The sequence below is a fragment of the Lytechinus pictus genome, chromosome 12, assembly GCF_037042905.1.
Source record: "Lytechinus pictus isolate F3 Inbred chromosome 12, Lp3.0, whole genome shotgun sequence".
In the NCBI taxonomy this organism is placed as follows: domain Eukaryota; kingdom Metazoa; phylum Echinodermata; class Echinoidea; order Temnopleuroida; family Toxopneustidae; genus Lytechinus; species Lytechinus pictus.
In genome coordinates, this window is record NC_087256.1 from 7395327 (window position 1) to 7410000 (window position 14674).

Sequence of the window (14674 nt, forward strand, 5' to 3'; positions counted from 1 at the left end):
ACTATTATGCTTTCCAAACCTGAAACTTCAGAGTTTATACTGATCAGAGAACTGTATTACTGAGTATTTATTGAAGTTTGTATGTTTATCAATTATGAAAACAGATGTTATCTGTAAATATGTACATATATTTCTTGATTCTAAATAAAATATTTGACTGTAGATAGCTGATTACTTTTTAATGTTAACTATTTTTCCATGTGTTTATTAAAAGAACTATGTATTTTGATTGTTAAAAGGTTATTTGGGATAGGGTAGGGATATCATCAAATTGGAACCATTATTAAAAGGCCAAGTCCATCCCAGAAATATATATTTGATTGAGATTAAACGTTACTGGTAATATCAACCACTAATTGCACAATAAGTCTGCTTTACATTCATTATTCACCCCATTACAAAGTTTCCACCCAATGAATAATAACAGTAAACACAATAATTCATTTTAATTTGTCATTCTTTAAAAAAATCACTTTAAAATGATTCATCCATTGTAATTCATACAATCAATGCAAACTCTCAAGAAAAATAATTGACTTGTAATCACAAAACTTTACTATTTTACAATATTCCATATATTGAAAATTTTACACTAATATGTATCAAGGAAATATTTCAGTTAGAATTACTAAAGAAGATGTATTTTCACATACCTAGTGTAATATTGTTGAATACAGGTAGGACAATACATAAACATACACAGTATTCATTATAATAACCATTCACAATAAATAGTTCATAACAATTTTCAGGTTTTCATTGCAGAATCTACTTTTGAATTTATTAGCCAAATTGTTAGCGAGATTTTTCTGTAGTCATTTCCATTGCATTGCGTAGTACAGAGAGACAAAATGCTGTTCAAATGGTGAATACTTAATCAACCTAACCCTTTAAACAAATTGGTAAGAAATAAATAATTCATATGCTAAAACAAAGTAGATTGAAATTTTTAATTCAGAATAAGACTATTTCAGTGATAGTATACAAATAGCGAATAGGCATGAGTGCGATGGTGCGAGATTTTGCATGAGGTGAAAGAAAGATGCTCTATTCAACGAGGCGTTAGCCGAGTTGAATAGAGCGTTTCTTTCTTTCACCGAATGCAAAATCTCGCACCATTGCACGAATAAGAATATTCGCTATTTGTGTTGTACAACGCCTCGGAATTGAGCGAAAATATGAAAAAACAAGAGTTTATCCCTATAGTAATCTATGAAAAGGGAGCAAAAATGCCGAAAGCAGAAAGCAAAATCCCACAAGCGCACATGACTCGACTTTGGGCCTTGCGCATTTAGCCAGCTGGCTTATAAATACGCGTATTGTTCATTTTTACTGAGCGCAATGATTTAAACCGTATTGTGACGTCACCTCCTAAAGCCGTGCAACGGTACATTTTGGACGGTACATTTTGGACGGTACATTTTGGATGGTACGTCTTTTGTGCAACGGTACGAATGTTTGACATTCAGCCTCCCATTTGCTCGCGTACAACAAGCTAAGTAGGCGTTGTACAATAATCATTATGATACTACTATGATACATTTAATTACATAGACATAGCTATTGCAATTCTTTGTTCATGTCTTCCTTTGTCAAATCACTTAAATAACTTCTCTTTTAGTGAGCTATCTCTACAGTAATATGTGATACATGTAAATTGGATTTCATATACTACACACAGGTGGAATGTTGTTTATAACTTAAATTGCTTCTGCGAACTAGTTAAGATATGAACTTAACACTGTCAATTGTTAATGAAGAAAAAACATCCTTATTTTCTAAGGAATGTGAAATGTTAGTTACCTTGTATTTAGATGAAACAGAAAAGAAGGGAAAATAGTACTTACAAAGCTAATATGATACACACACTTTTTGGTACGTAATCGTGGATTGGTGAACGAGGAGTTAATGATAAGTTGATCCCACATGAACATAATTGTATAAGAAATGTCAAAGAAAAAAAAGGTGCTAAAAAGTCAATATTGTACAGTCATTTTAAGCAATGGTACATTTTTAGGCAAAAGTTTAAAGCATATGATGATATATTTTAAACCCATAAGTGATAAAATAACATCGTATATAAGTTTTGAACAAGAGGGACGCTCTTTTAGTTTTATAGTTGTAAATTCCCTGTTATGCCTTCCACACCTTCTGCAGTATACACAAAACAAATGTCTCAAAACCTGCATTTAATATTACTACTTTATATGTGACCAATTGTAAACTATTTGCTCTTTTTTTTCCCATAGTCCAGAGTGACCATGGGGCTACTTCATATGTTTTGCTGTAACAAATTGAACAAATTCAGAAAAAGAATTGATTTTTTAAAACTTATTTGCATGTCTATTTCAGTACTAAGAGACTTCATTGTAATTTGCACTACATGTATATATACAAAAACAAGAGTAGTATTATTATCACAAAGCCTTTTTAAAGGGCTACGGAAATTAGAGTACATCACAGTAAGAAAACAAAAATTTATTTTAAAGCATTCCAATCCTTTCTTTGATGGATGCGTGATAACAATAATTTGCAAAGTAATAATTTTAATGATATTCCGCATTAATATAGCTCTTAATACATCGGAACAACGTTTCTAAGCGCTTTACAGATATAGTATTAACCCCGGGCATCGGATCCTTGCATGCCGGCATACAACGCATGCACCTTCTCAACTCCCTGGGGAGCATTCCAACAAGAGTTCCAAGACTCAATTGCTAGGCATACTACGTAGGCTTTCGCATCCTACCGGGTACCCATTAAACACTTTGGTGGAGAGTAGCAAATTGTGGATTGACGCCTTACCAATGGAAGCTAGGCCATGGTGGGATTCGAACATACGACCCTCTGATTACAAGGCGAGAGTCAGAACCGCTACACCACGACACTTCCACAAGCACAATTTGATTGATCACAAAAAGCCTATACACATGAAAACACTTAGCCTATGAATGGGCTATACTTCAAGGCCAATTTGAAGTTGAACTGAAAGATACCAATATCAATATGAATTGATAATTTTAGATAATTCACAAAAATAGTTTTAATGCAAAAAAAAATGTTTTTGTTGAATATTTTTTTTGAATTATCAATCACTGTGTAGTGTATCAGTTCAATCGTGATTATTACAGGGTACTCCATGATGAAAATAGTATGATTTGAACAGATTATGTAAAATCCGACAAGCAAAATTCAGCAAATTTCATCGAAATCGGACAAGGAATTATCAGAGTTATGACATTTTAAAGCTTAGCATTAGTTTGGTGAAAAAGTTCTAAGCATGTTTTTATAAATATCCAATGAGCTAGCAGTTGATGTCATATCCCCACTAATTCTGTATTTTATTATATAATATTACATTTATTCAAATATTGTCAACAAGAATGAAAGAATTTGATTGACAACTGATTTAATGTTTAATATATTCATATATGCAACTTATTTTGTCACAAGGGAGATATATTATGCACACATGTATGAAACTATGAAGTAATTTTGATTTCATAACATAAAAAGGAAAGTGGGGATATGGCATCATCACCCCTCCTAATGAATATTCATGACGTGGTGCATGTAACTGTTTTCACAAAATATCGCTAAACTTTAAAATCCAAGTTCTTCATTATATCATATCAGATTTTAATGAAATTTGCAGCATTTTGCTGGATGAATTTCAGCCTGGAATACCCCTTTAAAGAAGCAGTGAGAAAGGGAAGAGAGAAAGAAAGAGAGGAGACGAAGATGATGATTGGCAGAAAGAAGACAATGAGGGCGCTTGCTCTCTAGCCTGTTTATTCTCCTATAGGAGGAGCTGCATCTTCAAACCATTCTGCTACTATAGTTGCACTGCTTTTCATCCATGCGATGTTTGTGTTGATAACCTCTATCGCCTGCTCATATGCACGTGTAGCTGGACCAAGATCCTTGCCTTCTCTGAAAGCAATAACCTGTATTTACGTATGAAGTTTGAAAAGAGGGGAAGAAAAAAGTGAAATGAGTTAATGGGGATTCCCACCCATAAAAAAACTTAATTTTAGAGGAAAAATAAAAATCAGACAAGTTGATAGATGAAAGTTTGAACAACAAAATGAATATCGGACAAGCAATAAGAAAGTTATGAATTTTTTAAAAGTTGTAAAAATTGGTAATCACTTTATCCATGGCTGCATATGTGATGTCATAGTGATGTAAGGCAAGGACTACTCTTCCATTTACTCCATTACATGAAATACCTAAAATGTGATTTTTTTTTTTTTCAAAAGTTTTACTTCTTTCTTCTTACTTCTTTTCTTTCATGAGGACATAAAACAATATACTACCTGGTAATGGATACTTGGCAAAAACCAAAAATCCTGTGATAATTAAGTACATGGCCTTTTGGAAAGTTGTCAAATGTCCCTTGTCATTTACTTACCTAGTTACCAATTTGAAATCTACAGTCTTAGGGACAAAGCCGGCCCATGCCCCCCCCCCTCCTTTGAGGGGCACAATCAAAATTTGTAATGTAAACATGCCATTAAAACAGAAGTGTGCCACCTTTTGAAAGAGAAGACCTTTTTTTTGCTTGTCAATTTTGTTCTGGATGAAATATTCTATTTTGGGGGTTAAAATCCTTTATTTTTGCTTGCCAAATTTTTCCTCAGGAAAATGTGCCACCCCCTTCCGTAGGGATCTCAATGTTAAAGCAGCCATAACTTTCTTATTGCTTGTCCGATTTCTTTCAACTTTCACCATTCTATTTTATTGATTTTTTTCTCCTTTCCAACACAAATTTTTTTTTAATAGTTTTTATTGGGTTTTCATGATTTTGAGTAACAAATCACATATAAACAATACAAGTAATTTGAAAATAAAAATAAAAAAGGCTGTATTCCCCTTGAACCCATAGAATAAAACCATTTCACATAGGGATGTAAGAAGTGTATCAAGTTAAAATGAGGAAAGTAAATGACATTTGTGAATCACAATCCAAAGCAGTGAATTAGTTTTCTTCATGGAACATCATGTATTGTATTGAATAGTTTCTTCCTTTGGTAAATAAATAAATTGTTTAAAGTTAAGCGAAAGTTATTTTTAACATACCTCTTCAAGTTCCAGTTCAGTATTGAAATCTTCTGTAACCTCAGAGACAATATAACCTAAACTACTTGGACTTGTACGATAACTGTGATAAACAGACACGACACAAGATAAACGAAAGTTTATGATGAGACATGAAGGTATATTCTACCACTCTAGCCGAATATGAGACACAAAGTGCTAAAAAGGAATCAATGCAATTTATTTCAATCAATATAATTATTTCAATGTTTTTTTTAAATCTTGTTTGTATTTTATATTTCAAATCTAAAACTTGTATTCTTCTTTCTTCAGCTTACACAATACATTCCAACTGCATTCTTCATTTTGGTCTCGCCCACCAGAGGTGAAGGCGAGACTTAGGGATCCAAATGTCGTCCGTCCGTCATAAACCTTATGACACCTAACTCCGCAACCGTAAGTCGCTTTTCAACCGAACTTGGATGGTAGATGAACTTGGGGGACCTGCATGTTATGCTGCATTCGGAGGTCACATGGTAACGTCAAAGGTCATTTTCAGGTCAACGTTAAAGTTTACATGCAAGACTCTCTTATGACACCTAACTCCGCAACCATAAGTCACTTTTGAACCAAACTTGGATGGTAGATGGATTTGGGGGACCTGCATGTTATGCTGCATTTGGAGGTCTCATGGTAAGGTCAAAGGTCATTTTCAGGTCAAAGTTAAAGTTTACATGCAAGACTCTCTTATGACACCTAACTCCGCAACCGTAAGTCACTTTTCAACCAAACTTGGATGGTAGATGTACTTAGGCGACCTGCATGTTATGCTGCAGTCGGAGGTCACATGGTAAGGTCAAAGGTCATTTTCAGGTCAACATTAAAGTTTAAGTGCAAGAATCTTATGACAAGTGTTATTCCATCCCAGCCATTTCACAATGAAGTTTCGATACAATTATGTTGCGTGCCCTCGCAAATCACGATATTTCTGGTTATTTTCATAAGTGGGCGAGACACAAATTGCTTTTGCCTTGTTATTATTAAATAACAAAATCACTGTTACTGCTACTACTTCTTCTATCAATATTGAACACTGCTGCTGCTAACACGTACCATACCACTACTTGTGCAAACCTATTACTGGTATAACTATTATTACTAATATTACAGGGGCCGCGGAAGCGGGGGGGCTGGGGGGGCTTCAGCCCCCCACTATTTTCAAAAACCGTGTACAAAAACGTAAAAATGACCATATGATTGTGATTTTTTGCATGGTCAGCCCCCCCCCCCACTTTGAAAACCATTCCGCGGCCCCTGTATTACTCCTACTACTGTGAACACGTAGAATTAAGTAAAAAAAGTAAGAGCTCTGAACAAGCGCAGCTAACTATATATAAAAGCTGCATTATACAAATTTATGTTTATGCATTATTATTACTGTTAATGGAATTACTACTACTTTTTTACTTACTACTACTTTTTTACTTACTAATTCAAGTAGGTATCCCAGTTTGACCGCAGATAATCCCAAGCAATTGAACGTCCTATGTAGTTCCTTGACACAGTGACAATGACTGTAGATGAATCTTGACTACGCACAAGATCACTATCTAAGGAGTAATCCAGATATCTACAACATGATAGGAATGGGGATTAAACAAATAAACAAAATTATTCAATCAGATTTCTTTCATCCCTCCTCCACCAGACACTGTCTGTTATTAGAACTGCAATTTCATTTGAAATCAATATCATTACCATACTATGCTTGTTAATAATGCAAATTCAGTATAAGGAATTCGGAAATTATCAGCTCAAATACAATTAACCCTAGGAAATTAGGAGAGAGGCAAGCTTGTGATGTAATGATAGTTGCCTGATTGTATCGGTATTAGATCACATCATTTTGCCTTTCCCTCGTGCCTAATTGAGGATTGATCAGCGTGCAATATTGTAACCATATTGCTAAACATTCCCTGCAATTGGAGGTATGCATCATACAAAAGAAAGACAATATGCTGACATTATTGATCTCAAGAAAACATTCAAATACTAGTACATCCTTTTAATATTTTGGGAAACAACACAGGTTTGTACTTTACATTACTCTAACGGTGCCGGTTCATCGGTCTAAGGGAATAAACTATGCTCTACACTATCAATATCAATTAGTTGCATGTGGCAACACAATAAATTCATTAAAAGTAAAATTATCTTAATTAGAAAAAAATCATCTTTATTAGTATGTGCCGATTTGGTCTTAAGTACTTCTGGGAGCATTTCATAAAATCAGTCAGTTATTTTCACTTACATGTACTTTTGTTAGAAGCTACCAAAATCCTTGCATCTGATTGGCTCAGAACAAATTTGTCTTGTGAAAATCACCGACTATATGTTCAATGAAACACTCCCCTGACATACCTGCTTAGAATCCAGGGTGCCTGAGAGTAGGAAAGAGCCACAAGCCATTTGATTTTCTCTGAGGGATCCGTGGTTTCTTGATACTTTCTCCAGCCAAACTCCCATTCCACCTGCCCCCCTTCTTGGATACCGTATCTGTATACCACGCTCTTCAAGTTCGGGGAGATGCTAAATAATGAGGAGAAAATACAAGATTTATATTGCTACTTCTCGATAAATAATAATAATGTGATAGCAAGTTCTTATACAGTAATTACGTCTTCCTTGACACTTCTATTGCTCTGTGATTATGGTTCTGGCTTTAGTGCAGATGCCTTCAATGTGCTTTACATATATGGAATCTTATATAGGATTTCAAAAGTTACCCATTTTTCTACCTGGGTTGGGGGTGGCAAATGTAGATCACTGTCCTAGCAAAATGACACAATTAAGTGTCGCTGCAGTCTGCAGGATTCAATTATTGTTCCAGATTCCCTTTCACAAAACAAAAGTCACACTCAGTGATTGCACATTTCCAATAAACGACACAAAACTATGAAATAGCCTGCCAATTGACATAAGAAGTTCTCCATCTTTTACTGTCTTCAAATCGAAATTGGAAACATATATCTTCAATTAAGGAAATTGCTGTGTCCACATAGAGTTAAGAGCAAGAGCAGCTGAATATATTCATATAAAAGGTATGCTTTACAAATTTATGTTTATGTGTGTATGTATGATTTGTAAATAACAAAAATATATATATAAAATTCAAATTTGAAGGAAATGGGTAAAAATAATGTGAGAATAGTAGTACGAAGTAAAATGTGTGAAGTTCAAGAGAAGTATAATAGGATTCAAAATTGGGAGTATAATGGTAAGCTTTGATGGAGTAAATTAAATACAGGGAAGTATAAGAAAAAGCACAGTGGAAAGTGGGTAGTATAATGAAAAGTGTAATGTGGAGTTCATAAAGAGTAAACTGCTGGGAGCAGACGTGTTTAGAGCTAGGGGGCAAGGAGATGGCCATCCCTTTCAAGGATTCGAGTAATAAAAAGGAAAAGGGGGTAGGACTAAAAAAAACGAAGAGTAGTTTTAAAAAGAGAAGTCTGCCCTGTCAGAAAAAAGTAGGTTGATTAAGATAAACACATAAATCTTCCAGTTGGTTGAAAAAATATAAAGTATAAAACAAATTGGGATTTTCTACACCATTAGATGATATTTAAACAGAGCTGATGAATTCATTAAATATTACTGAGATCTTCCGTCTTGTATCTCTATATTCCCTTGATATTCAACTGAGGGAAAAATCACATCATGCTGTCACCCCCCCCCCCCCCCCCCCCCGTGCATACCCTGGTGCTGCCCCCGGGGGGAGGGAAGAGCAAAATGAAAAACCTAATGAAGAATTTAATGGAAAGCAAATGTGGGACAAAAGAGAAATGAAAATAAAGTGAAGTATGATATAATATTATAATCAAGAAGATGAGAAGTATAATGCCAAACATTATTGAGGGTTCAGAGGGAGGTATACTATATTAAAAGTGAAGAAACAAGTGTAAATATAAGCAAAACTTGATTTGAACTGTTGATCATTGGACTAAAGCTTACGGGTTAATTATGTAATCTGGTTCGTTGTCCACATTGTTTGCATCATCTGTCATGTATTGAGAGAACAGTGCAGAGGCCGTGTCCAAGCAATCTTGGTTGCGATATCTACATGACGTAGCAATTGCATTTTCTCGGTTAAATCTAATGAAAAAATATGATAATCATCAAATGAAAAACTTTTAGATTATTGAGTATGTTGGGGGGATTCCATAAAGTAGGTATATCTGACCCCCAATATGCAGGATCTTCCTGTAATGAATTCCGTCCCCTCTCTTTTTTTCATGTGAAAAGTTCTAATGCTCTCACAATATTACGGCTTGAATATGACATACTGTAAGATTAATTATTTTATGGAAATTTCCATCTATCATCATTGATCGATCAATATCAAATATTTCAATATCAATATGTTACATATCAATGAATTATAATAAATACAACATTTCTAATGCACCCTCAATCAATACCTCCTATTTATACTATAAATAGGAGGTATATTAATAATAAAACAGCTATATTGGTGTATCTATAGGTGCACATGGGTAAATATAGCAAATGCATAACAAAAATGAGTGAACATGATGTTTCAATTGTAGTAGATCAGACCCATATTCCAAGGCCTAAAGAATTTAAGTCGAAGGGATGAGGATTTTTTTTCTTCAATTAAAAGCCACAAAATCTCAGAAATGACAGGCATGTTCAGTAATTACTTAATTATATTAGATATAAAAATAACTAATCACATTCAGAGTGTATTTTCTATGATTGTGTAACTAAATGAAAAGATATTCCAGTAAGTGACTTACTGATCAAGATGCAGATCGTTTTCTGGATCATCAGTCCATCCGAGACTATCGTATAATGCTTGAACCTTATCACGCATATATCTCTGTCAATTCAATTTTAAAGGAGGGGAGAGATGGATTTAAGAAGGAGGGATGGATGATTGGGTCGTGCAGAGTATACAAAGTTGAGATTTGAGGAATAAAAAGGAGACACTCAGTCTCTTATTTCAATGCAGCGATTACACATCTTAGAAGTCTGTCTTAAATATATAAAAGCTGCTGCAAAACATGGGAAAGAAGGTGGAAAAGAAAAAGGAGAATAATAAGGAGGAGGTGGCAAATGAAAAGGGGCGGAGGAGAATGATTAGAAATAGATGGAGGAGGAAGAAAAAGAAAATAAGGAGAAGAAAGAATAGAAAAGCAAAGAAAATAAGGAAAGGATGAGAATTGGCTAATAGCAAAAATTTCAAGTCACAATACACAGTGAGCTCATAATTACAAAAAAGGGGATTAGAACGTTGTCTAATACCTAAGAAATTTCAGTTTGGGCTTCATGCTTGCATTATTTATTTAGGCCTTATGGGATGCTTAATCCTGTATGAAAAAAAAAGCTAAACTTAAAGGAGAATGAAACCCTTGAAACCAGCTGAATCCATATAAAAGAGAAAAATCAAAGAAACATATTGTTGAAAGTTTGAGGAAGATTGAATGAATAATAAGAAAGTTATGAGCATTTGAATATTGAGATCACTAATGCCATGTAGATCCTCCCATTGGCAATGCGACCAAGATCTGTGATGTCACACACGTACAACTCCCTTATTACTTTAGTACTTATTTCACTTATATTTTCACTTTTATAGAGTCTATCCATGGAGCTATTAAGATAGCTCTATGGTCTATCACAAGGTGAGGTGTTATCTTTATGAGATGACAAGTACAGAGGTTTCACAACATTATATCATTGATGAATCGTTTGTCATATGATTAGAATATGAGCAAAAAGAGATGTTTTGGGGTATATTTTCAGTGTCCAAAAGGGGAGAGTTGTTCATCTGTGACATCATAGATCTTGGTCGCATTGCCAATATGAGGATCTCCATAGCATTAGTGATCTCGACATTCAAATGCTCATACTCTTCTATTGCTAGTCCTATTTTACTCAAACTTTTGTTGATCTTATTCTTTGATTTTTCTGCTTTCACAAAAGCTAACTTGCTCCAAGAGTTTCATTCTCCTTTAAATTGCACTCTTTAGGACTACCCCCCTCAGCTTTTAGCTTCGCTTCAGCCAATAAAGAAAACTTTATAGATGGGGAAGTTTAACCCCCCCCCCCCCCCTCCATTCGACAATGCTGGATCCATCCCTGATATACATATATAAGCAAAATTGAATATTTTCTTAAGCAGGGGAAATCTTTTTTCTCTTTTCGACAATAGTCTTGCGGTATCCTACCTCTAATGGTCCATAACCATAGTATCTGCTAAACATATCTCTGATGTATGAGATGGCCCCAAGGGTTGCTTCCCAAGGTACGTAGCCCTCCTCCTGCTCCATGTAAAGAGTTAGATCAAGAGCAGTGGGGTAATCCACGCGTCCCACCCGGGCCAAGGTGAAGGCATCATTGATGAGCTGGGCACGGTTCTCTGTCGGGAGTGCCTTGGTATAGAGAGAGGACATTGAAAGATAGGATCATTGTAAATTCATTTTTTCCAGTAAGCATTTCAGGACAACTACACAATAAATAAACAATTTTAATATAACATTGTTTACTATATAAACCTCACAGTAGTTGTTTAAACAGTTAAAACAATTGTATAAAACCTTTTAAAAAAAGTTTAGTTTTTAATATTTAATTCTCAATAAATCAAGCATGGATGTTTGAACTGTTAAACAACTAGTGTAGGGTTAGTATTATAATAGTAAACAACGTTGTATAAAATGTTAACGTATTTACTGTGTATCCAACGTCACGTGACAAACACCCCTGACTCAGGTCGGTCTGCGATTCACAGTGGAGGACAACTCCACCAGAGGACAACTCTCCCAGTCAACTGTAAATGGACTATTCAAATTTGGAAGGGGTTGAAGTTGTCATAAACATAAAACCTCAGGAATTTCAGTGTGTAGCTGATTTTACATTGAACACTTCCAATGTTGTCGTGTGTTTCAATTGTATTTTTATTTAATTAAACACATCTCAGTTTCATTTGCTCATGTAAGGCTTTGATTCATATGATTGAAATGTTTACTACAGTTCCTTGGAAATACACTGTTTACATAAATGATTGTTTTTTATTAGGCATAGCATAAATAAACTCATAATATAAAATGTGATTCATTATGTCAAACCGCCTTATTAAAATTGTGATAGGCACAGTGTAAATAATGGTGATGCTACTTATTATGGAAATATTTATTACATTAATGGTGTGGTAATATTGATATGATAATAATAATGATAGTAATAATATTAGCAATAATAAAAACATAAACAGCAATAATGAAAATAATGACAAGTAGAATATACTCTACGGTCTACCTTTTTTTCAAAATCTGTTCATTTACTTTTTTATTCTTATATTCCCTTAAAGTATTTTTTTTTCAAAAAAACTACATCATTTATTTAATCTTCTTGAGAAGCATCTTACCGTATGGTCATCCATTAACTGTTGGCTGAGGCGAGCCCAATTGTCATCGTCATAATTTACTCGATAATAACCATACTGCTTAATGTTTACAAGAAACCAATCATCAGCAACCATAAAAGGTGAAACAGGTACAAGGGCTGTGAAAAGTTAGATATAAAAAAGGCGTATCACTCTAAATTACAAGGATTTGAAATAAATCCATTATGGCTATGAATAGTGACCATTCGATGTTGGGATTTAAGATTAATCCATAAATACTTAAATGCTAATAAATTTGGATTTAAAAATAAATTTTTAAGATTTACATTTAAATCTTTAAGGATTGATTTTGAATCATAACATCGACTAGTCACTATTCACAGCGGTAATGAATTTATTTTAAATCCCTGTCTTTTTAGAGTGTAAAAAAGACAGAATACAGACCTGTGATTCTGTGTATAAGGACATTCTCTGATATTATTATATATTACAAATTATTTTGATATACATAATTGATATAAATGCACAAGTGTTGAATAACAATCTGAATGCCCCATGCTATGGTTACAATATCAACGTGACGGAATTCTAAGTAGATAAGATCTTATAGAATAATTCATATTTTGAAGAAATACCTTGATTTTAAGAAAAATAGCTGACAAACTCATCTTTTTTACCTTATGCCATAGTATCAATGCAAATTCTTTTTTATTTTTACTTCATTTTATTCTATATATTTCTGCATACACATCAGTATCAGAATTTCAAAATATACAATATACAATGGTAATATATAACAAAACTGTAGTAATACCAGTAATATAAGCAGGGAAAATAAATATCAACAAGATCATGTATTATACATTTTTCAAAATAATAATTTTTAAAGGAATAGCATAAGCTTGAATTAATATTTGAAAATTATATCTATTGATTAATCCTTCCAATTTATTGAGCTTTATCTCATAGGGAATATATTTTAACATTGGTATTTGTAACAAAACCAATGTATTTAAACCATATCTGGTTCCAGGGTTGTTTAGTGTCATATCCATGTTTTATCCCAATGGAAACGTTGTTCAACTATATGCTTACGATGTTAAATTGAATCTTTAAAAGTATGTAAAAAAAGGTTATATTGTCTTCTTTCCATACAATTAAACTGCATGAAATATATGGTGTCAATTATAGAAACATTAGTAACCTGAAAAATAGGGTAAACGATGAGATGAGATATATTTCTAATTTAGTTTGAACTATTTTTCAGTGGTGTCTATGAGAGGGATGTGGTGGATTAAAGGGAAGTTAAAAGTTACGATTTTTCATTTGATAAAAAACATACATGTAAGAGGGATGAATTAAAGGCTGGCATTCAGAAAGAAAAAGCTATTAAGTTGATTGGAGGATAACAACTATCGGATCAAAATTTAAGATTATTTTTATTGGTCAATATATGCATACACAGAAAATTGGTTTTAACATACATAATATATTATTCACAAAGATGAAACATACAATACATCATGTCGATAACAGAAAAGTGTACATAAAAAAAATAATTTATCAATAACTTTCTGCATACCCCTAAAAATTTATATTGCATGTTGTGTATGGTGATAAGATAAGCTGCTTTAACACCCCCATCCTAGTATATGAGGTATATATAATCATAAATATTATTAAAATGATTTAATTATAAAAATTTGCATTTCGAAACCATAATGCCGGTACTAGAATACCATTCTTGTCTTACATACTTGTCATGTTTGGTTCCATCCAGATATTCAAAGGTGTATCGAAATCAGGGTCCGTCTGCTGAGTGTAGGTGAGGTAAACATACCATTGGTATCTGAGAAAAATCAATGACATTGAAAGATGGTAATTTCTGTTAACAAATTCACAACTATTCACAAGATTCCTTCAGCGAACGAGGCATATGATCAGTAAATATAACTGAAAGATTTCCAGATTTTGAAGAAAATTATTATTTTTTTAATCCTTCAGCTCAAGGGGAGGCATTCATAATAAGACTTTTCAGACGTTTCATCCGACAGTGACCATGGTGAAAATGCTTCTAAGCCAACCAAAATCAAGGAAAGTGGTCGGATCCGACAACTTGTAAGCAGTGGCGGCGGAAGCCAAACAATTTAGGGGGGACCACCAAAATGTTTTGACAAGCAAAAAAAAAAAGAAGGTTATCAACCAAAA

General features: G+C 33.7%; 1 protein-coding gene across 1 annotated transcript in view; it reads right to left on the reverse strand.

The window, feature by feature from the left end:
• Positions 1 to 447: 447 nt before the first annotated feature.
• Positions 448 to 14674, reverse strand: part of LOC129273254 (aminopeptidase N-like) — a 31944-nt gene continuing 17717 nt past the window's right edge. The window contains exons 11-19 of the mRNA XM_064107265.1: positions 14224 to 14315; positions 12488 to 12624; positions 11292 to 11495; positions 9858 to 9940; positions 9052 to 9192; positions 7462 to 7629; positions 6530 to 6670; positions 5083 to 5164; positions 448 to 3947 (exon numbers count right to left, since the gene is read on the reverse strand). Of these exons, the coding sequence (XP_063963335.1) occupies positions 3792 to 3947; positions 5083 to 5164; positions 6530 to 6670; positions 7462 to 7629; positions 9052 to 9192; positions 9858 to 9940; positions 11292 to 11495; positions 12488 to 12624; positions 14224 to 14315 (1204 nt within the window). The 3' untranslated portion in view covers positions 448 to 3791. The remainder of the gene's footprint in view (positions 3948 to 5082; positions 5165 to 6529; positions 6671 to 7461; positions 7630 to 9051; positions 9193 to 9857; positions 9941 to 11291; positions 11496 to 12487; positions 12625 to 14223; positions 14316 to 14674) is intronic.